Source organism: Podarcis vaucheri, assembly GCF_965113315.1.
Source record: "Podarcis vaucheri genome assembly, chromosome: 5".
NCBI lineage: Eukaryota > Metazoa > Chordata > Lepidosauria > Squamata > Lacertidae > Podarcis > Podarcis vaucheri.
In genome coordinates this window covers 83,507,704-83,534,524 of record NC_138763.1, presented here as the reverse complement: position 1 = coordinate 83,534,524, position 26,821 = coordinate 83,507,704, and the positions used below count along the sequence as shown (strand labels likewise).

Here is a 26,821-nt window from a genome sequence, read left to right as displayed (position 1 = left end):
TAATACTTCTGAATTCTGTGATTAATAATAACATATAATGTTAGTCTTTGTTCCAAGATGGGTGCATATAGAGCTTTCTCGGCAACACAGATGCAATTAAAAATTCCAAGCGATGCATTCTGTTCCAAGTCAGAGTCTCTGTGTCCTAAATCCTAGTAACGATATTCGAGATATTTGAGCTTCCTCTGTGCCACATTTTCCCCATCTGTATCAGTTTGTCAAGGCAAAAGCTATCTAAACAGTCATTCTCTCCAACATCTATATATGACTGTCAAAATACCCTAACTCAGCAAGCATCCTATCAGCAGCATATCCCCTTCCCCATTTTGGTCCAGTCACCAGGGGGGTATTCATTTTTGCTTCAGCAATAAAAAAAAACAACCAAACCCCAACAAATGTAATGGAGTTTATTTAGACCCCCTTGCTTTAAGTAAGCAAGTTTTAAATCTATCGTGTGCATTCCTGTAATGTAAGGTTGATGTTAATGGGTTGTAAAGTGGGTAATAATTTTCTTACTGGCCCCTTCAATCAGATTAGATCATGTTATTGACCATGCTGTTCGTTTTATAACCACAATCATATTGTGGAGGAAGATCTTTGGCAAGTTGCACATTTATAAGTGCCCATTAAGGCAAAGAATGACAGATTTGCACATTTGGCATTTTTTAAAAAAATGTCCTTTCCCTGAAGACTGTTTTCCTCTCCACATCCTGAATTAGCATCTTTACATCCGTCTCTGGTTTTCATGCTGTTCAAGCATTAGCTGATTGCTCAGAACACTTATTTTATAAGGCAAAGTTGTTAGTCACATTTTAAAAATATATATCCTCTTTGAGCCATTTTGCTTATGTTCATCTTCTTGCTCTTTATTTCCCCTTTCAGTTGAACTGTGTCTTTACTTTTGTTTAGATAATGCCGTATTTGTTAAAATGTTCTCTTAAAATAGCCCCCTTGCTCCCCAAATTATATACAATCCTATTCCCTCTCTGACTTCCCTTTTTCATTATATTGAAAATAGTTACCAATTACTTCATTAATTATTTTCATTTCATGTTCACTTCAAAGTAATGGTGTATTTAATTTAATAGTGTATTTAATTATGCTTTCAACCATGTTTCAATCTCTATATTGAGGTTTTAGTTTAAACTCAAATAAATTCTCCAATAATTTGCCTAATCAACTTTTAAAGCTATGTAAGCCGGTAGTTATCTCCACATCTTGTAGTACTGAATTCTACCAGCTGGTTTATTAGGAATTTTGTGCCTATTAAACTGCCAACTATTTAAAAAAGAACTTTTAGTTGATTAATCTGTGTTTTGACTGAATTAATTGATTAGATGTAAATCAATTTATAGATTATTTACAACATTTCCTCTGTCCTCTGGGCAGTTTACAAAACTCAGTAATAAAATAAAAAATGCGGTGGACTTCCGGTAGAGCGCGGACCCGAGGCAGGCGAGGGTTTTTTCGGGAGAGAAAGCCCTAGCTATTTTTGGTCGTAAAAAGGGGGTTTGAGGGCGGAAAACCCCCCGTTGACCTTCCGGAGGGGGTCTGGAGGTCCAAGTTCCCGGCGGAGCCTAAAGCTGATCGTTCGGTCGCCAGGTAGCCCTAGGTGAAGAGTGTGACGGAACGCGCAGCGGGCAATCGGGCAGCCATTGCAGCGGCCAAATAGCGAAGCCCCGAGCCTGCAGGGAATAGCGCTCTGCTCTCAACACAAAGAAATTCGGATTCCAACAATAAGTTTGTAAGACCTGAGGCTTTAAAACAGCAAGGAAGTCTCCGAAAACAAAGAGAAGAATTCGAGCTCAGCGGCTGTCTGGTATCACAAAAGAAAGACGCAGCGTTACCAGCAGAGCTGAAAGCGAAAGTAAGTTGCCGCTAGCGGTTACAGTTGCCGCCTCCCCTGTAATTTTTGACATTAAGTTTCCTTCTAAAGGAGTGAGAAGGGGAGTAGCGAAACTTTGGGACAGAATTGAAATCTCAGTGAACACTGAGTTATTGTAAATTGAATATAGAGGGACCACCTGTTGCTGTATCTGCAATTAACTATTTCACAAGGAGGAAGCTCCGGCGCCATATTAACCCGGGGCTAAGAAGAATCTCCGACTCTGACGCTAGACTAAGAGACTTAAAAGACAGTGTGGCTGAGAAGATAAGAGTACTTAGATGTTTCTTTTGGCCGTCTTTTGAGGGTTCACTTCTCCCCTTTGAATAAGACTATCAAAATTAAGGGGCAGAGCTGGAAGAATAGGGGAAATAACTATTTAAAACTTTCCCTCTAAACTTGGCTCTCTGGCCCCATCTTGTGGCTTGAACTAATTACTACACTCCAATGCTGAAACCTCTAATGGAAACCGTATAAAGTTTGTGAACTCAGCTGATTAGAAATTGCTTTAGAGAAACTCCTTCTCCTAACAGCTCACACTTTATGAACTGCTCAGTATAAAGTATATTGATTAGATTTTGGAGCTTATAAATTAGAACCTGGTTTGAACTTCTTTCTCTACTTCGACGCCCTCCTCTGGATTATAACTGAACTACATCTGAATCTTACCTGACTTTAGAAATTAGACTTTGGTCTGACAAACCAGTGTATTGATCAACCAATGCCACGGATGGATTAGCCCAACTAGGGGCAAGAAGAAAACAGAAAGATACAGACAGAGGCGATAGATTAACAATTTTTTTTTAACTTCTTTTTTGCTCTATCTCCCCTTCCCCGGGGGGGGGGGGGTAGAAATACTTAATGGAAAGTTTCTGGGTGTGATAAGTTAAAGAAGCAGAAATTGTATCTGTTATATTGATTTTTCTTCTTCTTCTTTAGGTTGAATCTGTTTTACTGTTGGCTTCTGGTTGGTATTTCATTAATAATTAATTAGAATTGGGTGGCAAAGGTATAGCAAGCAAGTGGTGTGAATACTTGATATCTCAATATCTAAGAAAATGTCACATATACAAAAAAAAGGAGGAGGCGAGGGGGGGACTCCAACAGAAAGGAGACCCTCAAAGCAAGAAACAGAATTTAGAACAGAAATATTGAAGATGTTTGCAGAAATAAAACAAAGCGAGAAAAATTTAGAGACGAAATTAGAACAGGTAGATAATAAAATCGGGAAGATGGACAAAAAGATTGAGGAGACAGTTAGTGAACTGAAGGGACAGATCAAAGAGGTTTCAAAGAGAGTGGATGAAGGATTTAAGAAATCAAAGCAGGAAATGAAAGAGTTGAAACGGGAAGAAGAGAAGATGAAAAATGAGATTGCAGACTTAATTAAAACACAGGAAGAAATGAAAGACTCTATTGCAATGAATGAACTAAAACAGAGAGAAGTGAATTTAAGATTGAGACACATACCGGAAATACAAAACGAAAATATAAAAGAAAGATTGACAAAGGAAATTGCGCAGTGGATGGACTTACCGGAGGAAGAAGTTGCAAAGAGAATACAAAATGCATTTAGAATGAAAATCAAAACAAATAAGTTAAAGAAATTCCCGGGTGATTGTTTAATAATCTTTAAAGATAGAGAAATGAGAAATTTGGTACTCCAAAGGAATAGAGAGAGAAGATTATACATAGACGGGAATTACATAATTTTATTCAAAGATATACCGATAAGACTGTTGAAACGAAGAGAAGCTTACAAACCGCTGGTGCAATTACTTAAGAAAAACAAGATCGACTTTAGATGGGAATTCCCTGAAGGAATTTCGTTCTTCTATAAAGGTGTAAAAAGAAGACTAGTAAGTCCGGAGGAAATAGGAAAATTTACAAGAAGATATAAAGAACTACAACAAGGAGAAGAAGAGGTAAAAGGAGCAGAAGGAGGAGCAAGAAGGAAGGAAGACTCTACATCAGAAGGAGAAGAAGAATTGACCGGGAGAGAATCAGAAGAAGAGGAGGAAGAGGAAGAAGGAGAAAGGACAGAAAAACTTTAAAGTAAACTCAAATCCAAACAGCTAAAAGAATGACGCTAAAACTATGGAACTGGAACATCAATGGAATGAACGATAAGAAGAAACGGAACGGAATTGAACATATCTTGAAAAAGAAAAAGTTGGACATCATATGCTTGCAAGAAACGCACGTGGCAAGAAAGCATAGGAAAATTCTGATCAATAAAAGATTAGGGAACGAATTTATATCCTCGGATAAAGTGAAAAAAAGAGGCGTTGTTCTATATATTCAAAACAAAATTGAATCACACCAATTATTTAAAGATGAAGAAGGGAGAATCATTGCGGTCCAAATTAATTGGCAAGGGGAAAAATTAATAATTGTTGGGATCTACGCACCAAATGGGAACAAGACAGAATTCTTTAGATCGCTCGAAGAGAAATTATTTGAGTATATGGACCAAAAAATTATACTAATGGGAGATATGAACGGGGTGACTTCAATAGAAATGGACAGATTAAGAAAAACGATGAATAAAGAAGGGAAACTACCCAAAACTTTCTTTACGATGACGAAGAACTGTAACCTGGTAGATATGTGGAGGCTCAGACACCCATTGGAGAAGCAGTTTACCCATCACTCAGAACCAAATCAATCTTTCTCAAGAATAGATCAAATATGGGTCTCGAGCGAGTTAACCCCAAGAATACAAAGAATTGAAATACAAGCGAGGGTGATCTCCGATCACAATCCAATAGTAATGGAGTTAAAAAGTTTGGAAGAACGATCTTTTAGGTGGAGACTAAACGACAATTTATGGAATGACCAAAAGTTTGTTGAAAAAGTACAAAGAAATCTAATTGAATTCTTCATGAATAATATGGATAAAGGGACAAAAACGAGTGTGGTGTGGGACGCGAGTAAGGCAGTGATGAGGGGCCTCTGCATCCAACAGAATGTATGGAAAAGGAACAACAAAGAAAGAGCGACAAAAGAGATTCTGGAACAGATTATGAACAATGAACAAAAGTTGATTAAAAAACCCAACAACGTGAAGATAAAACAGGAAATAAAGATTCTCCAAACCCAATTTGCAATGTTAGTTAATAAAGAGGTTGAATGGAACGTGAAAAGATTAAGACAGATAAACTTCGAGTTCGCCAATAAATCAGGAAAATGGCTCGCCTGGCAGGTTAAGAAAAAAAAAGAACAAAACACAATTCATAAAATTGAGTTGAACGGAGAAGAAACATCAGAACCGAAGGAAATTAGGAGAGCGTTTACGGACTTTTACAAGCAACTATACAGAAATAAAGATAGAAATAACAAAAGAAAAATAGAAAGATACTTGAAAGAAAAAATGGTAAGGAAGATCCCGGTAGATCAAAAAGAACAGCTGAATGCACCAATATGCAAGGAAGAGGTAGAAGAAGTTATAAAAGAGTTAAAAAGAGGGAAAGCACCAGGACCGGACGGATTCACTTGCAGCTACTACAAAGAAATGAAAGACATATTAATGGTTCCGTTGATTAAAGTAATGAACAACATCTTAAAAGAAAAAGATATCCCTGGAACATGGAAAGACGCATTTATTACAATAATACCAAAACAAGATTCGGACCTCACACAAGTCAAGAACTATAGACCCATCTCGTTATTAAATATAGACTATAAGATTTTCGCAGGAATTTTAGCTAAGAGATTAAAAAAGATACTAGTAAAAATTATACATAAAGATCAAGAAGGCTTTCTACCCGGCAGACAAATAAGAAATAATATAAGAAGCATAGTGAACGTTATTGAATATCTATCTGATAGATGCGACAAACCAGCAAGCCTAATATTCGTAGATGCGGAGAAAGCCTTCGATAATGTGGTTTGGGAATTTATGTTGAAGAACTTGGAGCTTATGGAGGTGGGTCAAGACTTTTTTAATGGCATTGAAGCAATATATACGGACCAGAAAGCAAGATTGATAGTAAATAACTCTATCACAGAAGAAATAAAGATATGTAAAGGTACAAGGCAGGGTTGCCCACTTTCGCCTCTACTATTCATTGTAGTTTTGGAAGTCCTTCTAAATGCAATTAGACAAAATAGCCAAATTAAAGGGGTGACATTAGGAGTAAATGAATACAAAATCAAGGCCTTCGCGGATGACGTGGTTTTGACGGTGGAAGAACCTATAGAAAGTATAAAAGAGATATTAGAGGAGATGGAACAATTCGGAAAAATGGCAGGATTTAGGCTGAATAAGAAAAAGACTAAAATGATAGTAAAAAATATGGACGGCGATAAGATCAAATTATTACAACAAAGAACGGAAATTGAGGTTGTGAAAAAGATTAAATACTTAGGAATATGGCTTTCCGATAGGAACATAGATTTATATCAACTTAACTATATCCCAGTATGGAAAGGCATAAAAAGAGATTTAGAGAGTTGGGCCAGAATGAAATTATCATTCTGGGGAAGAATATCGATGGTAAAAATGATGGTTCTTCCTAAGTTGCTATTTCTATTCCAAACTATACCCATAATTAAAGACACAAAAATATTTAAAGAGTGGCAAAAGGCGATTTCAAGATATGTATGGGAAGGGAAGAAGCCCAGGATTAAATTTAAATTACTAACAGACACAAAAGAAAGAGGTGGCTTCGCCCTACCAGACATGAAACTTTACTATGAGGCAGCATGTCTGTGCTGGATTAAAGAATGGGTAAAGTTGGAGAACAAGGAATTATTAGATCTTGAAGGGTTCAACAACAAAGCCGGGTGGCATATGTATTTGTGGAGTGACAAAAAGAAGGCAGATAAAGGATTTATGAATCATATTTTTAGAGGTGCTCTAATAGAGGTATGGAACAGATACAAAAACATACTGGAACCAAAAATCCCGCACTGGCTATCCCCGTTAGAAATGATGTCTGTAAAAAAAGTTAATATGAGAGGGAAATGGGGAAACTATGGAGAAATGGTTACCAAGGAAGGAGGGAAGTGGAAATTAAAACCCTATGATCAAGTTAAGGAGTTAACATACGATTGGCTGCATTACTTTCAGATAAACGAAATGTTTAAAAAGGAGTTGAAGGAAAGAAATTACGTAGAAAAAGAGTCAACTTACCAAAAAGAGATAATAGATAACGAACATAAAATCCTGTCAAAAATGTATAAAATACTACTGGAGTGGCATATGAAGGATGAGGAAGTGAAAGCGGTGATGGTACAATGGGCAAGGGACCTAGGCTATAACATCCAACTAGAGGATTGGGAAAGGTTGTGGAAAGAGAACATTAAATTTACGGCTTGCATTTCACTGAGGGAAAATATGATGAAAATGCTCTACAGATGGTACCTGTCACCTGCCAAATTGGCAAAGATCTATAAGGTGGACAACAAGTGCTGGAAATGTAGACATAAAGAAGGGACTTTCTTCCATCAGTGGTGGGAGTGTAAGAAAGTTAAAAGCTTTTGGGAAGAGATATATAATGAGATGAAAAAGATGCTAAAATATACTTTCGTGAAAAAACCAGAAGCATTTCTATTAGGTATCGTAGGGAAGGATGTCAAAAGAAAGGACTGTAGACTTTTCCAGTACGCGGTGACAGCTGCCAGAATTGTGTTAGCCCAGAAGTGGAAGCAGGAAGGAGTTCCAACGGTGGAAGAGTGGAGAACAAAACTGATAGAATATGCTGAATTGGATAAATTGACAGGGAAAATCAGATATACTAAGGACCAGAAATTTATAAAGGACTGGGAGAAATTTGTGTGTTATTTGGAAAATAATTATGGGGCAAAAATAACGCTAGTGGGATTTAAAGAGGCTTTGTAAAATATCAATAAATATTGTTTAGTAGAGATTATGAGGAAGGATGGATTAACTGGCAATAGGAACAAAAAAGATGGAATGTGTATTAAAAGGTTAACAATGAACGATGTCAGCAACGCTGATGGAAGTCCAAAAGGAAAATGATTTGTTGTACATATGGTTCTATTTTTATTGTTATTTTCTCTTTTTTTTTCCTGTATATGATATTTTCTTTTTTTTTTTGAAACTCTAATAAAAATTATATAAAAAAAAATGCAAGCAAAATAAATTTAAAAGCAATGAAAAACAATAGTACGTAACCAACAATGTAAAAATAAACACAAAGCTAGCATAAATCAATATGGCAAAGTTACCATTCATTAGAACTAAATGCAACCTTTGTTCTTTGTAGGTGCAAACTTGTATTGGTTTTATAACTATTTTACAATAAAACTATTACCATGCACCAAAACCTGTCCCATTATTCTGGACACATCAGCTGCTCTCATCTATTCACTCCACAGCTCTCAAAAACAGACTTCTTCTCTTTATACATGATTGGTTTAGACCTAGTCTTTTGCCATCATTTCTGATTTGGCCCTTTGCCATTTCTGATATTAAAAGTAAATTTAAAAGAATGACTCTCCAACTGATGAATGTTGGGTTACTGGTTGCTGAAATGGATATACCCAAAAAAGACTAGTTGGAACAGTTCTTTCACTGAATCATTTGCCCTAATACTGACTTTCTCTTGCATAAAGAGCAGGAGGCTGCTAGCATGTTACTATAGCTCCCAAGCTCTAGGAGACAATCCAAGGGCATTTCCACAAGGGCCATTTCCTCTACCACAGCCCTCTTAGCCAACAAGGCAAGCTGCTTTTGAATCTGAGTAGTTTGTCTCATCTACTAGGAATGGTGATTTCCTTTCTAGAAAATAATTTTATTTACTTCTGGAACACCCATTTTGGAAGTGTGAGATGAAAATATATCCCCAAACAAATGCCCATTCATCCTTACCTTCCTTGTCAATGGAGATTTTACTTAGGCGAATGGAGTCCAATAGATTTGAATCGAAAGGAAAATCAATGAATGTATGGTTGGAGTTGGGTTGTTGACAAATCCTTGATGTTTATAGGTTTGTTTTCATCATTGGCACATCAGTAGCACTGGCTTTCCATGCAATGCTGAAAAGAGGCGTGAACCGTATCCAGCTCTTGCGTAAATTGACCTGGAGGACTGTGATCTTACTCTTGATGGGACTCTGCTTCCTTAACTATGGACCAAGAGATGGTCCATGTAAGTATAATTGCCTTTCGGTCGTTAGTGTTTTTATCATACAATCACGTACAATATCCACACTTATCTTTCCTCCGTGCTTTCCAGGCATGGCTTGTACTTTAAATCTCTATGGCCAAGTGCCCCTTGCTCCCCCCTTTTTTTTGCTGTGGGGCATTGCTGGCCCTGCCCCCAGTGTCTCTGTGCAGTTCTGGGATACTCTGTCCAGTTCTGGTTGCTGCAATTTAAGAAGGATATTGACAAGCTGCAACATGTGCAGAGGAGAGCGACCAAGATGATAAGAGTCTGGAAACCTTATAAGGAATGGTTGAGGGAACTGGGTATGTTTAGCCTGGAAAAGAGGAGACTGAGAGGAGATATCCATCTTCAAATATCTGAAGGACTGATGCATGGAGGATGGTACATGCTTGATTTCTGCTGCTCCGGAGGGTGGGACCCTAACCAATGGCTTCAAGTTACAAGAAAGAAGATTCCAACTAAACACCAGGAAGACCTTTCTGACAATAGGTGATGTTTTACAGTGGAACGGACTCCCTCAGGAAGTTTGGGAGACTCTGTTTCATTGGATGTTTTTAAGCGGAGGTTGGATGGTCATGGATGATTTAGTTGAGATTCCTGCATTTCGGGGGGGTGGGTGTGTGTGGACTAAATGACCTCTACAATCCTATGATGCCTGCTCCCTCCCCGATCTTCTTGTGTTTAGAGAGAAGGTCTATGGGGCCTTGTGAGCACATATGACCGAGTTCCTGATAGCAAGGAGACTTGTAACATGTTTGCAACCCACTTCAGATCGTCCTGCTCAGAAGGGGAAAGTGAAGAGCCTCCATGTGGCCTTTTGAATTCATGAATAGGACTATTATTTTCCCCAATGGTGCATTATTATCTCCATCTGCAGATAGAAGATCTAGGCTTTAAAAATAATGAATGGTTAAAACCATTTATTGAATGTGGGACCCTACTATGCTTTCTAAAAAGAAGTCCCTGGTGATTTCTTTTTATTTTTTGGGCCTTTTGAGCAATAGTTGCTACAGTTTTATTTGCTTGTTTTGCTAAATACACAACAGTCTGCAACAGCAAATTACAACTTTGCATTCACCAGCAGAACATATCTAGTTATTGCCTATTAAAGTCCCAGCAGCTGGTGCTGGGCATGTCAACTGTTAACACTTTTCTGCTTTCAGCAAAAATGGCTTGCTAATTTAGTTTGGCAAAACAGAGAGGTACTTTTAGTGACAATAATCTGATCTGGAGACTTTTAGAAACAACAATTACCAGACCGGAGGTGTCTCATTTCTGCTGCCCCCAATGGCAAATCCTGTAAGCACTGGAAGTATTTGGGAAAGGCAGCAACCGTCATGGTGGCATAACACCCTCTGTGGATCATTTATTTATCAGAATTCTTTCTCCTCCCTCTCTCTCTCTTTTGGCTGTTACATGCAGCATCCATTTTCCAGCAGAAACCAAAGACAGCTCTTTTTATGCAGCCCAAGGGAAGAGAGAGAAATGTGAAGGAACTAAGAACTTGGCACTTAGATTAGATATGTTTGTGACTTTTTTATTTTTATTTTTTTGCAAATCTCTGCACTTCAGTACTGCAGGATAGCCAGTTCCAAGTGCTGAGTACTTATGGAGCCATTGCGGTGTCGGCTTTCAAATCCCAATCTCCACCCCCAAAATGCATTATGTTCTTGACAGTTGCCCTTTTAAATCCACAGTACAGTGCAGTTGGGGCTGCACATATTTCTTCCTAACCACGAGTTTCTGCTTTCTTTAAAGGAAGAGCTTAATAATGGAAGCCTTAATAAAGTTCTGTATCTGCAGGATTCAGAGGCTGGAACCAGGATAGATGTATGGTTTCCTCTGTAGAGGAAGGCACTGTGGGTGGGTGGTATTCAGATAGGTTTTCTTCAGAGTGTTGGCATCCATCTGTCTTGGGAGGAGTGCGCCTCTGTGCTATAGCAGGGCAGGATGTAAGAGACAATGGCAGTCTTAAAACCCCCAATCCAACTCAAAATATTCAATTAAATATATTTTCCTTCCGCTTCTAGCATAGACATTTCCTCCATAGCAATGCTAACACTCCTCCTCCTGCTTCTTCTTCTTCATCATCATCATCCTTGCGTTCCTTTTACAGGATTTACAGAGCAATCTCAGGCCTGTTTGCTTAGAAGTACTACTGTGTTTAGAGGACTAGGTTTCCCAAAGGTGTGCAGAAGACTATAAAGAAAGTCACTCCCATTGCTCTAAATGCACCCTACCTCAATAAGGTTATCAACAGCTGACAGTCCTAAACCTGAAAGAAGCTTTAGTCTAGTGAATAAGATTAGGAAAGGGACGTGAATAATTTCTGGCAGAACAAACAACGTTGAACATCACCTTAAGTAGAGTATAAATGGACTGCATTTTTGAAATGTAAAAGTATTTGGGTATACTAGCAGGTCCCAGTGTTAAAAAGAATTCAGCTAACAATGAATTCAGTGTTTGAGAAAGATACTTCGGCCTGGGAAAGTTTTGTCAGCTTGCAGTTTTAGCAGAGGACACTAATGGGTTTGAGACAGCATTTAAAAGGGTGTTTGGATGAATACCTTGCCTTATGATTTGTGTCGCCACAGAAACAGGGTGTGGGATTGTCTCCATCAGACCCTAGGCCTTATTCCATCTGAATAGGGCCTAGGGTTTGATGTATCCACATCTCAGTTCCTTACCTGTAAAATTGATGTCATAGTGACTTACCTCAAAGGGATAATGGATTGTACAGCATATCCTCCCAGTGCCCCGATTGTTCAGGCACAGTCCCGGAATCATGAAAGCCTGGCTTCTGATTTGATCCTGGAATGTCCCTATTTCCCCTGCCACTGCTGCTACTGCTGAGGTTGAGGAGGAGGATGAGCTGGCCCTTGTCCCAAGAAACGGTGATGATGGCAGTGGCGTCTGCTAGGGTGTATCCCATTTCCTCTCTGTGGCCACCACTAACTAGCCTTCTCCCTTGGGCAGTTTGCAGCAATTGCTGGGGAGCAGTCAAGGAGAAAAGGCTGCTGTGACTGAAGCCCAGCTCCGCGTGACACGTTGGTTCTGAGGTGCAGGCAGAGGGCAGGGCTGCCCCAGGTGGGAAGAAAGAGGAAATGGAGCACAGCGCAAGGAGTCTTGATTTATTTATTTTTTTTAAAAAAAGCTTTGTGCTTCTGCATCTAATTTTGCCCGTTCTTCTGATAGAAAATGCTCTGTGGGAGACAATGACCAAAAAATTGGGGCGGGGGGGGGGGGCGGTTGATGAAGGCCAGTTGGAGGGGAGTGAGAAATGTCCCTATTTTCATCTGAGGAATGTTGGAGGGTATGGTATAGTACTTAAAAGAATTTGAAAGCAGCGAAAACATTAGTAAAGAAAAACATTTAACAGTTAAGAATTTGTAGGATAAGCTTTATTATATGTTCCAGATATTGCTATTTATACTAGACAACAAGGCAGCCACCCCTGCAGTAACATAATTTGGGGAGAGGCCTTCACCTGAGCCAAATTCAGAATTTTAAGCGTGAGCAACAGGAAAATAATCTTAAGTGTAGGAAGTTTCTCTTTTGGACAGCTTTGCGTCTGAGCCCTACAGGTCTAGAATTATGAATTTTAAGCCTCCAGATTATATTTTATTATCTTCCTGATCCACTACCACCCTTCTTCATTGGCTTTTGTGCTCAGATGTGTTTTGTACCGAGACTCCAAAAGAAATCTTGGAAATAATTGAACCAATTCATATGGCTGATTGTGTCTCATATTCAAATATGAAATGAAGAGAGGAAATGCAATAAAAGATTATATTTAATACCAGTACCTTAGTCTATGCCTGGCTGATTGGCATGATGCAAATTTTATCATACCTGACTCTTTCAGGGTTCTGAAAATACAATAATTTAATAAATAACTAAATGTGATTGAAAATGAGCTAGATGATATGTTGTGAATTTGACTTGAGTTTTCCGTATCTGCCAGCTGGCTTTGTAGTTTCCCAAGAGTAATGTGAAGGGTTTCTACCATGTATCATATGATCCAAAAACCTAATACTAACCCAATCACACCCCAGTACAATCTAACATTTTTTCGTAATGTGATGGAAAGCGGGTAATATTATACCACACTTTTCCATTTATCTGAATCGGAATGGACTTTCTCAGCAACGTTTCAATTCTAGTATTTTTTACACTCATCCCATTAGTCAAAGGGTCTTTGGTTGCCCACCCCCGTTCATGCCAACATTTGTGTGTTTGAAAGGCAAGACAGGATTATATACAGTATTTGGCAACACAGTGATTTCATCCATATATATATATATATATATATATATATATATCAATGCAATTTCAGTCCTCTCTGAAATGATTCCACACAAATACCTGTGAGAGCATAAAAGTTAGGAAAAAAATGGCATGTCTGCAACCTAGCTGGCATTGCATGAACATAAGAACATGAGAAAAATGTGCTGGATCAGGCCGATCGCCCATCTGGTCCAACATCCTGTTCTCACAGTGGCCAACTAGAAGGCTGTGGGAAACCAGCAAGCAGGGTGGGAGCACTAGAGACCTCTTCTCTTCTGTGGTTTCCAGCAACTGGTATTCAGAACTGTTGCTACCTCCAGCTGTGGCAGCAGAGCATAGTCCCTGTGGCTAGCGTTCATCAATAGCCGTGTCATAGCTAGTAGCCTTTGAAGGAGGGACGTCTTCATATCAAAAGGTCAAAATTATAAATCTCCTCATTCCAGCACTAGCAAGCCAAGCTACATCCAGGACAAAATGTCAGGACTGTGGGGACTCTGTTATCTTTTCACAATTGAGTGAGGCTTAGCTGCAGGGCTAGGAGGAGCTGCTAGCAATATTTCGCTAAATTTACAGAATGCCAAGATTTGCTAGTATCTTATAGTGAGCTAGCCTATTGGTCTGTCAGTCCCAGTATGGTCTATCCTGAGTGGCAGCATCTCTTCAGAGTTTCAGGCTCAGATATTTTTTTCCAGCCCCATTGGGGGCAGCCAATGTAAAGCCCTCCAGAAGTTGTTAGACTATAGTTCCCATCATCCCCAGCCAGGCCCATCATCCCGACTAGTGTTAAGTGATGATGGGTGCAGCAGTCCAGCAACATATGGAAGTCACCACATTGGCAACCCCTGATGTAAATAATCAGATAAGTCTCCAGTGCTTACTCACCACAAGGAAAATGGACTGTAAAATACTGCCCCCTACTCAAAAATATCCTACAGCTTGAAATGGAGAGCATAAAACAAAATGATTGCCTTAGACAAATGACATTCCCATAAAATTTGACTTTAGTTCATTGTCCTTTTATTCAGAATGGCCAAGTTCCGCCTCCATGAGAGCAAATGAGAAAGCCAAGCACTCTTCAGCAGCCTCCTCTTCTGTCTTTGTCCCCTTTGTGCTTGCACAACAAAAGAGCAGTACATTAAGAATAAATGGCAGTAATGGACTGATGGGAATACTTCCCCTTTAAGTGGACAGCACAAGCTGGATGGAGCCCAGAGCTTTAAAAGTATGAAACCTGCTGATTAATCCTCAGATTCACTATTGTAAATGTAAGCACTTTAAGTTGCTGGGTGGCTTTGTGGAAAGGACAGTATTTTAGAATAGAGAACAGGCAGCTTGATTGGGAGAAAGTTGAGACATATCTGAAACTGTCAGAAATTGTCAAAATGTCTGGGCACCTCCAAGGAGACTAGCTAACTTTCATCTCTTGGTAGTGGTGGGCTGACAGGGAGGCAAAGACATTGATGCGCACAGGGCGCATAGAGGAACTTTCTCCAAATGTTCTGTAGTTCATTGAGCGCATTGTCAGAGGGAGGCTGTTGATGTGGACAGCTATACCCAATTCCAGACCTGAAAGCGTTTGGTTTTTTGCAATCCAGGGGTTCTGCTGCTCTTGGCTGGAGGTGACACTGGGAAGTTGAGCTGAAGCCTGATGTGCAATAGGCTCAGAGTGCTACTTCAAAGAGTTGGCCAATCAAAGGCAAAAGGTCAGCTCCTAGGATCTATGGTGAATCTAGAATAGCCTTCACCATCCTAGTGCCCTCCAGAAATTTTAAAATGCCACTCCCACTAGCCTCAGTCAACACGATAGCTCAGTTGGTGGAGCATGAGACTCTTAATATCAGGGTTGTGGGTTCAAGCCCACGTTGCGCAAAAGATTCCTGCATTGCAAGGGGTTGGACTAGATGACCCTCGCTGTCCTGTCCAACCCCACAGTTCTATGATTCTATGACTGTGCTGGCTGGGACTGATGCGAGTTGTAGTCCAAAACATCTGAGAGGGCACCAGGATGGCGCATACTGATCTAGAAGTCTCATACTGCCTGTCAACTGCAAAGGCTATTCTTGCACCCATGTATTCCCTACTATGCCTGAAGAGGCTTCTGGGACCTGGATGCACACAATCACTGGACTCCAAGCCTTAGCCCATAAGTTTCTTGGTATTGGAACCAAATCCTTGATGCATCTGATAACTCAGTAATTTTGGGCCAAATAGAAAAATATGTTACATAGAATCATAGAATCATAGAATCATAGAGTTGGAAGAGACCACAAGGGCCATCGAGTCCAACCCCCTGCCAAGCAGGAAACACCATCAGAGCACTCCTGACATATGGTTGTCAAGCCTCTGCTTAAAGACCTCCAAAGTAGGAGACTCCACCACACTCCTTGGCAGCAAATTCCACTGTCGAACAGCTCTTACTGTCAGGAAGTTCTTCCTAATGTTTAGGTGGAATCTTCTTTCTTGTAGTTTGGATCCATTGCTCCGTGTCCGCTTCTCCGGAGCAGCAGAAAACAACCTTTCTCCCTCCTCTATGTGACATCCTTTTATATATTTGAACATGGCTATCATATCACCCCTTAACCTCCTCTTCTCCAGGCTAAACATGCCCAGCTCCCTTAGCCGTTCCTCATAAGGCATCGTTTCCAGGCCTTTGACCATTTTGGTTGCCCTCCTCTGGACACGTTCCAGTTTGTCAGTGTCCTTCTTGAATTGTGGTGCCCAGAACTGGACACAGTACTCCAGGTGTGGTCTGACCAGAGCAGAATACAGTGGCACTATTACTTCCCTTGATCTAGATGCTATACTCCTATTGATGCAGCCCAGAATTGCATTGGCTTTTTTAGCTGCTGCGTCACACTGTTGGCTCATGTCAAGTTTGTGGTCAACCAAGACTCCTAGATCCTTTTCACATGTACTGTTCTCAAGCCAGGTGTCACCCATCTTGTATTTGTGCCTCTCATTTTTTTTGCCCAAGTGCAATACTTTACATTTCTCCCTGTTAAAATTCATCTTGTTTATTTTTGCCCAGTTCTCTAATCTGTCAAGGTCGTTTTGAAGTGTGATCCTGTCCTCTGGGGTGTTAGCCACTCCTCCCAGTTTGGTGTCATCTGCAAATTTGATCAGGATGCCCTTGAGTCCATCATCCAAGTCGTTGATATGCATGATTGCAAATCATGTACTGGATTTCCCCCCTCAAATTGGGTCTTATATGTAACATTCAGCTTTGTACCTACAGTGTCATGGAGCTGGGCAAGGATTCCTGGTGTTCTGCAGCGTCTTGGATTTACTTACTTCATTTTGGCTTTGATGGAGACCTTCTTTTGCTTAAAAGACCTTGGCAGATATCAGGTGAGATGCAATGGGACTGAGCTTGGAAAAACATACCCTTGCTCACTTTTGAGTACCCAGCAATGTGTGTGGCATCCAGCTAGCCTCATATTATTAATGTCTTCTATTTTACCAGTTTCCAGGACTGCTGACTTTCTTACCTATAATCTCACTCTCTGGCACCACTAAATTTCAATCAGAAATAATCTCGATTGTCCCTTTACCTTGGCTACACTGTAACCAATGCCCTTGCTTACTCTCCTCTTGGTAGTGAGGTATATTATGCTCAAAGGTTTCACAAACTGAATCTCCACACAAGTTTTACAAGTTAGATAACTAGGTATTATTTACTATATGACTGTACTGAATATCTTTTCTCCCTGTTGTTAATAATGAAGAACTCACATGCAATTTTATTTGATCTTCCTTATACAAGCAAAAAGATAAAGCTGCTGAGGTCAACATTTACAGATGATAAAGGCAACCCACCCTTTACATAACTTAGATATTCCTTTATGCAGCTTGATTTTGTTAAATACCATGATCATAATAGTGGAAATAATAATTGTTGTTGTTGTTGTTGTTGTTGTTGTTATTCGGCTTGTTCTCTTGTATATGTCACCCACCCACCCTACTGAAGCTGTTTTCCGTAGGAAAAACACATCGAGATTTTATTACATGCACCTTCTATCAAGGTTTTCTTGTGTACATGCTTGGGCTTCAAAGGTTGAAGACAGAAGTAACATGTTGAGACAAGTGAGGCCACTTTGAAAGCACCCTCACTATGTTCAGTAGAAACAGACATTTTCTTTTCCGGGATGAGCTCTGCATATTTTCAATGCAGTTCAATGTGAAGAATTACTAGGAGAAAATGGAAGGAATGTATTGGCTAGCACCTTCTCCATCACCAACTCACACAGCCCAATCCAATAGCTGTTTATGCAAATCCCGTTCAATAAAGATGAATAATGAACATATGAAATGCATTCAATTTTAAATATATATATTTAAAATGGATAGCTTGCCCGGAGACTGAGGGGAGGAGCTAAACCAGTATTTGACTTTCTGGTATTGTGCTTATGTGTATGTAAGGCAAATCAGAAATCTGGAATTGCACTGGGGATGCAGGGCCATTTGTGATGAGTGTTTTGTTTCTGTCTTCACCCTCTGAAAAAAGGGGATGCTTCCAGTGGCTTCCAGTCTGAGAAGATCAAGACATAAATTAGAGGGAATGTTACAAATAATATTTCTTCATTGGCAAGCAAGTGAACTGAGTGACCTCATTCCTCCCTCCCTCCCTCCCTACATTTCCTTTTATCTCTGACTTGGACAATCCTGTTTTAAATTTGGTTTAAATGCGTATTTATAGACCAGACTCTAGTGTCTTCTCCTAGTGATAATGATCAGCTAATAATGATAAATACTTTGCTGATGAGCTAAGTATGTAATTACACAACAGGCTGCAGTCACTCAATAGAGCTTTTACAAGCTGCTGGATAACTGTCTTTTAATAACAGCCTACATATATGTTTGCATTAGAGATGGCAATGGGTGTTGTGGCACAGGCCCCAAATTAAAATGATGTGTGCATTAATGTGGGGCAGATTTTATCCTTCCTGTTTTATTTGATGCTTCTTGGATCAGACGCTTGCACGAGAGCCACCTTTGTAACCTGGCACCAAAGGCACACATTTAAAGATGGCTGTTCTCTTGCACATTCATGTTTGAAAAGATGCCTTCCAGTCCCATTTCATGCACAGACCAGACATCTCTCAGCATTTAGCAGGGGAAAGGGCTCCTTGAAAGTGAGCATCAAGGGAACACTTCAGTAATCCTAGCAGCTCTCCTGCATATATATATATATAAAACACCTGGCGTCAGTAAAGCCAACTCTTTATTCAAATAAACCAAAACAGTGCAGACCTAGTGATCCCAGCAACTCTACCCAATCGGTCTTTCTTGCTTCTGTGAGGCAGTTGTGAGGACTGAAGGTCCCCAATTTCCCACCACTCTCTAAGGCTCCTCCGCTGGTTGCTTCTCTATCAGCCTAAGGTATCTTTGTATTGTCTCTCATTGCTTTGCCCTCTTCATTCCTCTCTGTGTTCTGGGAGACCAGCGGGCAAGGGAACTGGTCACAGCAGGAGAGGGAGACCCTATGGCTTCTTCAGCAGCCTGCCTCCACTCTGCTTCTGTTTCTGAGCTGCTCTCTGCCACAGCCTCTTCCTGCTCACTCAACCCTATTGCCTCTTCATCTTCCAACACCTCCTCCTCCCGCTCTACTCCCTCTACTCCCTCTGACCGCTCACCCTCATGCCCCCTATCACTGCCCTGGCTCTGAGCCTTCATCCTCTGGGAGTTCCTCTGGGGGTTCTCCTGCTGGTGCTTCCCACCACTCGTTTGCATCCAGCCAGTCCATGACACACATTGAGAGCATAGTAGATTGCATTGTCTATAGTCTTCACAACAAACTTTCCCCTGGTTAGCACATGGGAGATGAGATGAATAAAGTTCTCTCTTTTTTTGAAGGCATATTGCACACAGCCTGAACACATGCAAAATCACTGACCTAGTAGCTGGGCAACTGCTTGATAAATATGACCTTATGGCTTTTTATGAGCACTCAGCATGCTCATTCACCCTCCCTCCGTAGGCATGCCTAGGATTTGATTTGATGGATTGTCTTCAGGGTTTTTTGCATGTGAATCAAGTGACGGAGACAGGAAGTGGCTAACATTCTAATTGCTGCTTTCACTTTCATGTAGTTAAGAGAGCAATTTCCTATTGATGTGTATGAAGGTGGGGGAAGATAACTTTTGGGGGTTAAAGAGTGGTTCTGACACACATTCTTCTGGAAGTGGCCATATTTATTTTCTTGACCGTATCTCTGATCTTGTGAATTTCCTTCTCTTTGAAGTTTGGTAACCGGTGGGCTCCACTAAGGGATATCGTTCTCTACTGGCCAGAGTGGGTAATCATGGTGATCCTGGAGACCCTTTGGCTGTGCCTCACATTCCTGCTACCTGTCCCTGGATGTCCCAGGTAAGCAAGTCTGAATGCACAGTAGAGTAGAATTTTCGTAATGGAAAAAAGGGCATTCTATAAGTGTATTCATAAAGGTCTTATTCACTATCATGAAAGGTCATTTCCTAAACAACCTATTGTATGAAGGCTACATAACTCCAAAAAGAGGCCAATAGTTTTACCCATTTTCCAAGTGAAAGAATATTCTCTGTGTACTCTCCCCCCCCTCGCAACAGGATCTTTTTCTTTGCAGTGAGAGAGAAAGCACTGGAGGCTCATAGCATCTTTGTAACATCTGTTAATTTGCAAGCACACAATTATAGCTTATTGAAAACAAGCAGATTCAGAGAGCGGGCAGCAAGTGCCAATCCTGAATCCCAAAGTGTGACATTTGCATCCTACTTCTGCCAACGCCAGCCAAAAAACTCCCATCTTTCCGTCTGTCTCAGTTTAAATGGCAACTGCTATATTTTCTGCCACACACAAACATCACTTGTCAGGTAGATTTTCCGTTAAGGAAATATATTCCAGTTATTATCTCCAATTGAGAAAATATCAGCTGGTTAGCAAGCCCTGACCACTGGTCAGGTGACAGAAGGGGGCCAATGGAGTTGCAACTGGTGCTCAAAAGCTTTTAATTCTGAGTGGGCTGCTCAGATTCAGTGCAAACTGCTCCCTGAGTGTCCGCCCCCTGACTATCCATGTTCCTCTTTCCAAGCCCATTTGCTTTCCAGCTTGATTGTTCAGTCAATATCTACTTGAGTTCAGACAGCCAGACCTGGTAGAAACATACCTAAACGGCCTCGGTCCAGTATACCTGAAGGAGCGTCTCCACCCCCATCATTCTGCCCGGATGCTGAGGTCCAGCGCCGAGGGCCTTCTGGCGGTTCCCTCGTTGCGAGAAGCAAAGCTACAGGGAACCAGGCAGAGGGCCTTCTCGGTAGTGGCACCCGCCCTGTGGAACGCCCTTCCAGCAGATGTCAGTGCGATAAACAACTACCTGACATTCAGGAGACATCTTAAGGCAGCCCTGTTCAGGGAAGTTTTTAACGTGTGATATTTCACTGTATTTTTGGTTTTTATGGAAGCCGCCCAGAGTGGCTGGGGAGGCCCAGCCAGATGGGTGGGGTATAAATAATAAATTATTATTATTATTATTATTATTATTATTATTATTATTATGCATTAGACTTGCTTCCATTTACAATCTGTGTTGGAAATAATTGGATCCTAAAGAACCCTCCACTCCCATTCTAAGTGACACCTGCCAGGCAGTCATTTTTAATGCCCAAGTGTATTATTCCCCACTACACTGAGCCCTTTCCCCAAGTCCAGTTAAAAAACATTTGAGAGCTCGTCTGTCCCAGATTCAAGGCAGAATCTCACCTCTCCCTGTCCTTAGGGTTGTGCTGTCATTTCTCATTTCTTTGGACAAAAAATTGACGGGCAGTGTCGGTGGTGTTAAATTTCAAATCCCAATTTTGGAAATGAGTGAATTTACCCCCCTTAAAACCCTATTCTTTGGGAATTGTAGAAGAGGGAACAGGGCTGGCTTGCTGTCACTGATACATACCTAGTAATATACGCTGTTGGGTGTTTTTGGCTGTGTTTCTCAAGCTCTTTCATGTACCCCAGGACATGCATCCTTCAAAAAGGCACTGGCAAGGCAAGGCTGTCATATGCTATGTGTCCTGCTGTTTTATCATTTAAAATAATGATCTAGCCATCAGCAGACACAGCTTGAGGTGCATGCAAGGGATTGCAGAAGAGCTGTGTGAAATAGATGTATCAGTTTGTGTTTTAGTATGGGATCATTTGCATGTCTTAGTGAATAAGGCAAAGCTATATTGCTACCTCTTAACAATTCCCCCCCCCCCCCGTTACTTAAAACGAAGCAGAATATTTTTTCCCCCTTGCAGATAAATGTTGCTGTTATCTTAAAACAACAGAAGTGAAAAAGAAGCCAATCTTCTCTTTCGTGGCATGTGAAGAGAGAGAAAAAAACTGTGTAGGAAGAGTTATTTATGGGAAACAATAACGTCCCCTACCCCATTACTGGTACTATGACAGTAACCTAGATTTTGCACCGGAATCTTACAAGTCTTGCACTAAGGGGAGGTTGAAGGAACTTTGGGTTGTTTCCCTATTTCTTAGTACCACACAAGTCAATGGAATGATAACGTTCATCTTTCTCTACTCAACCCCATTAGTTACCCCATTAGAAAATGAAGTATTTTGAAGCACATTAGATTCTCCGAAACTTTTCTTCTTCTACTGGGTAAACTTTGTAGAGTTTCTCTACTGCTTGCACCTGCAAGTTAGCAAAGATTTTTAATATGAGATACAGAGAAAGTCAATAGTTATTTGTTTATACATTTCATTGTACACGCCATACTTCTGCTGCAGAATTGATTTAAAGCCGGTGGTGATTGGTTGTCTATTAATGGTAGAGAGAATTTTTGTAAAATTGCTTGCAACAGGAAGTTAGCGTTCAGGTTCTTCTGATGCACCCGAAGTGCAATAAAAGGGACTTGTGACACCTTGATTTTAGTTGATTGGGAGGAAATGATATGCCACAGAAATACAATAGATAGAAAGAAGTGTTCTTGAAAGTGTAAAAAGATGGATGCAGCTTGTTCCTCCATCTCAGATTGCTCATGACAGAGTGTGATTCTTTAATCTCTTTCACTCTGTGGAAGCTAATATGTGGCCATAAATCACACACATCAACTTCTCGAGGAATAAAACACTCTTTTCCCCAATGGACATTGGACCACGACCCTGAACTATTTAAGAAGAAATGCATGCTTTCATGCACAGAGGTGGAAGCCAGGTTTAACATGGCCACGTTGGCTGTGACCCATTCTTCATTTAAGGCTATGATCCTGACCCATTCTTCATTTTGCATCATTTGTTGAAATGGTGTTCCTGCCACCTTTTAAAAAGTTAAATTAGGAGAAGCCTAGCTGAATGAATTTTCAATACCCAGAACTCCTATGTTTTCCACTCTAAGCACTGACAATCTGGTACCAATTTCATGCACATATGTGCAGTTGTATTCGTGGAATCAGCTTAGCATAAAGTGAGTGATGGAATATGCATTCTACACGCTCTTAGAAGCTGTGCAGAAACTGCAGCTGGGGAGATGTGTGAAAAACTAGCTCCATGTTTTCAGATTAATTTTTCTATAGCGCCAGTCATAGGCAAATGGAATTAAGTTGATTTGTTAAGTTTGTAGGATTCTAGGGAGGGTGTTCATTCTCACAAGCGTTGGTGAACCACATTAGCGGTTTTTTGGAGCGAGCCTTAAGGAGTGGCTCATCCTCCTGATGACTTTATGAAATGCACCTGCAGTTTAGACACAACATGCTGAATATGCAAACATGCGAACTACAATTTTTGCTAAGTCTACTGTGTGCCTCAGAAGGCAAGGCCCTGCATTTTCCAAGTAATGCTGGAGACAGATTTGAGTAACTGCTGGTTTGCAGTTTGCTAAGGGTGAGTAACCATTGCCTCTTTGCTCTAGTATTACTTACTGCAACCCAAGATCGTTTTGCTGCAGGCAGGGTCTAATTTAGTTAAGTGAGCATAAAATCTCCCATTTTCCATTTTAAGAGTGTTAGAAGCAGCAGACTAGGCTTCCCCAATGCCCAGCAACACATTTTTCTTAACCATTTCTTGCATAAGAACCAGCTAGAAGATGGGTTCACATTAGGGTTGCCATATGTCCTCTGCTTCCAGGACACATCCTCTTTATCATGGGCAGAGTCATCATCACGATCCATAGTTAAAAGTAGAAGTTGGCAAATGTCTCCTCTTTTTTGCTCTTCAAAATATGGCAAACCCAGAGATGAACACAAATGTCTGCTCACTACCATGTGGATTTTAGTTTGTCTTTAAAAATGCTATTGTACCTCTATTGCCACCCACAGCTATATTGTGCAGTTGCAGCCCTGCCAACAGGTAAACAATACCTGTTTTCTGCTTGGAAAGCAATATTTGAAATTTGAGGGTTACATTCTGAGTGTATATACTTTCAGTGAGTAAAAGCTAAAATTTTGTTTTGTGAGAAAATGCAGCTTTGTTGGGGATGAATCCGCACAGTAAATATTGACACAATAGAACCGGTTTTATATTCTAATCATGATACCATCCTCCACTGTTTTCAGAGACGGAAAAAGCAAAGGCACATCAAACATTTGAATTAGTAGAGATGTGTTTTGTAGATATTTTGCGGCAGATGGTACATCTCAATTAGGGAAGCATGTTTTCAGATTGCCGTATTCTAATGCATTTTAAAAATTATATCTCATTCTGGGGGAAGATCAGAGAGGCAACAAAAACCGTGATTGCCAGAATTAACAGAGCTTTTTGGCTTTCAGAGATCAAAAGGATCATTACACTTAATGGTGCATGTGTAGTAAATGCTATCCAGGAGTTGAAAATAAGCTCACTAATTCGTTTTCAAATTCTTGTCATATCAGACTGGCCTTGTGACGAAAAATAAAATCAGTTCCGGTGCTTGGAAAACTGACAGCCGCAATTAATATTGTGTGTTCTTTCTGCAGAGGTTACCTGGGCCCTGGGGGGATAGGAGATGATGGAAAATACCCCAACTGTACTGGCGGTGCAGCGGGGTACATTGATAAGTTGGTGCTTGGAGAGGACCACATATATCGCTACCCTACATGTAAGGTAATTGATTATCTGCAGGGCTGGCTTGGTGAAGTGTTTGTAAGTGCTGGGCTTATCTGGCCTTTGGCTTTTATATGATAACATCGCTTAGCCATTCCCTTCCTTCTCCTGTCAGACATTAGCCAGGTGCAGCCAAACAAAAAGAACACTTATCGTGGCACCGTTATCATACTGATTTTTTTCCCCTCACCCCCAGAGGATGGAAGAAATCTAGTGAGAAAGCAGTGTTAAGGTTTGACAGCCAGGAGTTTCAGAGTCAAGTTCACAAGCAATCTCAGCTCTTTGGGATTTACCTTTGCATATAATAGTATAAGAAACACCACAATTTAGCTGGACAAATGCTCTCTGTCTGTCCTGTCTCTAATCCAGATGTTTCAGGAAGTGTTAATACCTCTGTGTATTAAGAACATTTGACAGAGCATTAATTCCTGGTCTCTAGAAACTGATCTCCTTTTAAATACAGTGGTACCTCGCGTTAAGAACTTAATTCGTTCTGGAGGTCTGTTCTTAACCTGAAACTGTTCTTAACCTGAGGTACCACTTTAGCTAATGGGGCCTCCCGCTGCCGCCGCACCACCACCTCGCGATTTCTGTTCTCATCCTGAAGCAAAGTTCTTAACCCAAGGTACTATTTCTGGGTTAGCGGAGTCTGTAACCTTAAGCATCTGTAACCTGAAGTGTCTGTAACCCGAGGTACCACTGTATAATTTTCAAGTTGCTGGGTATATAGATCAGGCGTTTCTAATTTCTGTATCCTTGAAGGGCCACTGTGATCTTCAGAGAGTCACCCAGTGCCTAAAAGTGTATTTTGTTGCATGAAACAACTTACCATACTTAACAGCAGTTCTGTGCTCCGTAGTAAGAAGCAGGCATCATCTAGCACCTTCCAGTGTTCAGCATTTTATATACATTTGCACGTGACGTACAAAATCCAAAAGGGAGCTGGGACATTGAAAAGTGGAGCACCTGCCTTGCAAATATTTATCTTTATCTGAAGAGTGAAGTTGTGGGTGAGCTTTTGGCTCCCCCCCTTCAGTGATAGAACATCTGCTTTGGATGCAGAAGGTACTCGATTGAATCCGCGGCATCTCCAGGTGGTGGTGAGAATGCCCTCTGTCTGAACCCTGGATTGCTGCTGCCATTCAATTTAAGTAATGGTGTGCTAGATGGACCCATAGCCTAACTCAGTATAAGACAGTTTCCTATGTCTTGTTTAGAATTTAGAAGGACTGTTAAAAGGTAAAGGTAAAGGGACCCCTGACCATTAGGTCCAGTTGTGGCCGACTCTGGGGTTGCGGCGCTCATCTGGCTTTATTGGCCGAGGGAGCCGGCATACAGCTTCCGGGTCCTGTGGCCAGCATGACTAAGCTGCTTCTGGTGAACCAGAGCAGCGCACAGAAACACCGTTTACCTACCTGCCAGAGCGGTACCTATTTATCTACTTGCACTTTGATGTGCTTTTGAACTGCTAGGTTGGCAGGAGCAGGGACTGAGCAACGGGAGCTCACTCCGTTGCAGGGATTCGAACTGCCGCCCTTCTGATCGGCAAGTCCTAGGCTCTGTGGTTTAACCCACAGCGCCACCCACATCCCCAGGAGGACTGTTAGAGGCCTGTTAAAATCCTCTTGGTGGCTTATGTGGCTTAGCAGGCTACCAGCTGGCCATTTTTGAATAGACAGAAGAAGAAGAAAGCAAAGTAGCTTGTCAAACACAGTGGTGTTTAGATCTTCTGTCATTGGGTGCCTTGTCTACAAACAGAACTACTGGCACTGGCAAGAAAATGCTTTCTATCTGATACTTTGGAGGCTCTAGACAGCAGTTAGTTTTCTTAAGAGGGTCAGGGCGCAGGATAATGAGTTACCAGTTTTCCCATAAAGTGGCTGCAATAAGCCCATCCCTTCATCTGCCGCCCTGATGAGGCAGTTGGCTTCTGGACTGCTGAAGGAACACTGTTGCTGTGGTGATGCTAGGAACAGGAGCGGCAGACCAACAGAAGTAACGACAGTTGTGGGAAGAAAGCAGGCAGTGAAAGGAGGCTGAGTGGCAGCGTGGGACTAAGAGCCTAACCCGGTGGCAATGCTATGCTGGCAAGTCTCACAAACTACATTGGCTGCTCTCTCCATGTTCCTTTTTAACCTCTGGATTGACAAGTCAGAGAGGCTAGGTTCGCCTCACGGACAGCAACAGTTCTTACTGTCAGGAAATTGTAGATTATTAGTTCTGTATACATTTTTGCTCAATTTCTCTGTGGAATGATTTAGATGGCTATGCACAAAAAGGCAGTGCTAGAAGGCAGTGAAGTACAGTAAAATTCTAGGTATACAGTGGTGCCTCAGGTTACATACGCTTCAGGTTACGGACTCCGCTAACCCAGAAATAGTGCTTCAGGTTAAGAACTTTGCTTCAGGATGAGTACAGAAATCGTGCTCCGGCGGCGCAGCAGCAGCAGGAGGCCCCATTAGCTAAAGTGG

The 26,821-nt window shown here is 41.0% G+C and overlaps 1 protein-coding gene across 4 annotated transcripts in view; it reads left to right on the top strand.

The window, feature by feature from the left end:
- Positions 1 to 26,821, top strand: part of LOC309532253 (heparan-alpha-glucosaminide N-acetyltransferase-like) — a 201,900-nt gene that overhangs the window by 126,762 nt on the left and 48,317 nt on the right. For all 4 annotated transcript variants that reach the window (XM_082222432.1, XM_082222431.1, XM_082222433.1 and 1 more), the window contains 4 exons: positions 8,842 to 9,002; positions 16,543 to 16,655; positions 19,549 to 19,673; positions 24,224 to 24,350. In XM_082222432.1, the coding sequence (XP_082078558.1) occupies positions 8,842 to 9,002; positions 16,543 to 16,655; positions 19,549 to 19,673; positions 24,224 to 24,350 (526 nt within the window). The remainder of the gene's footprint in view (positions 1 to 8,841; positions 9,003 to 16,542; positions 16,656 to 19,548; positions 19,674 to 24,223; positions 24,351 to 26,821) is intronic.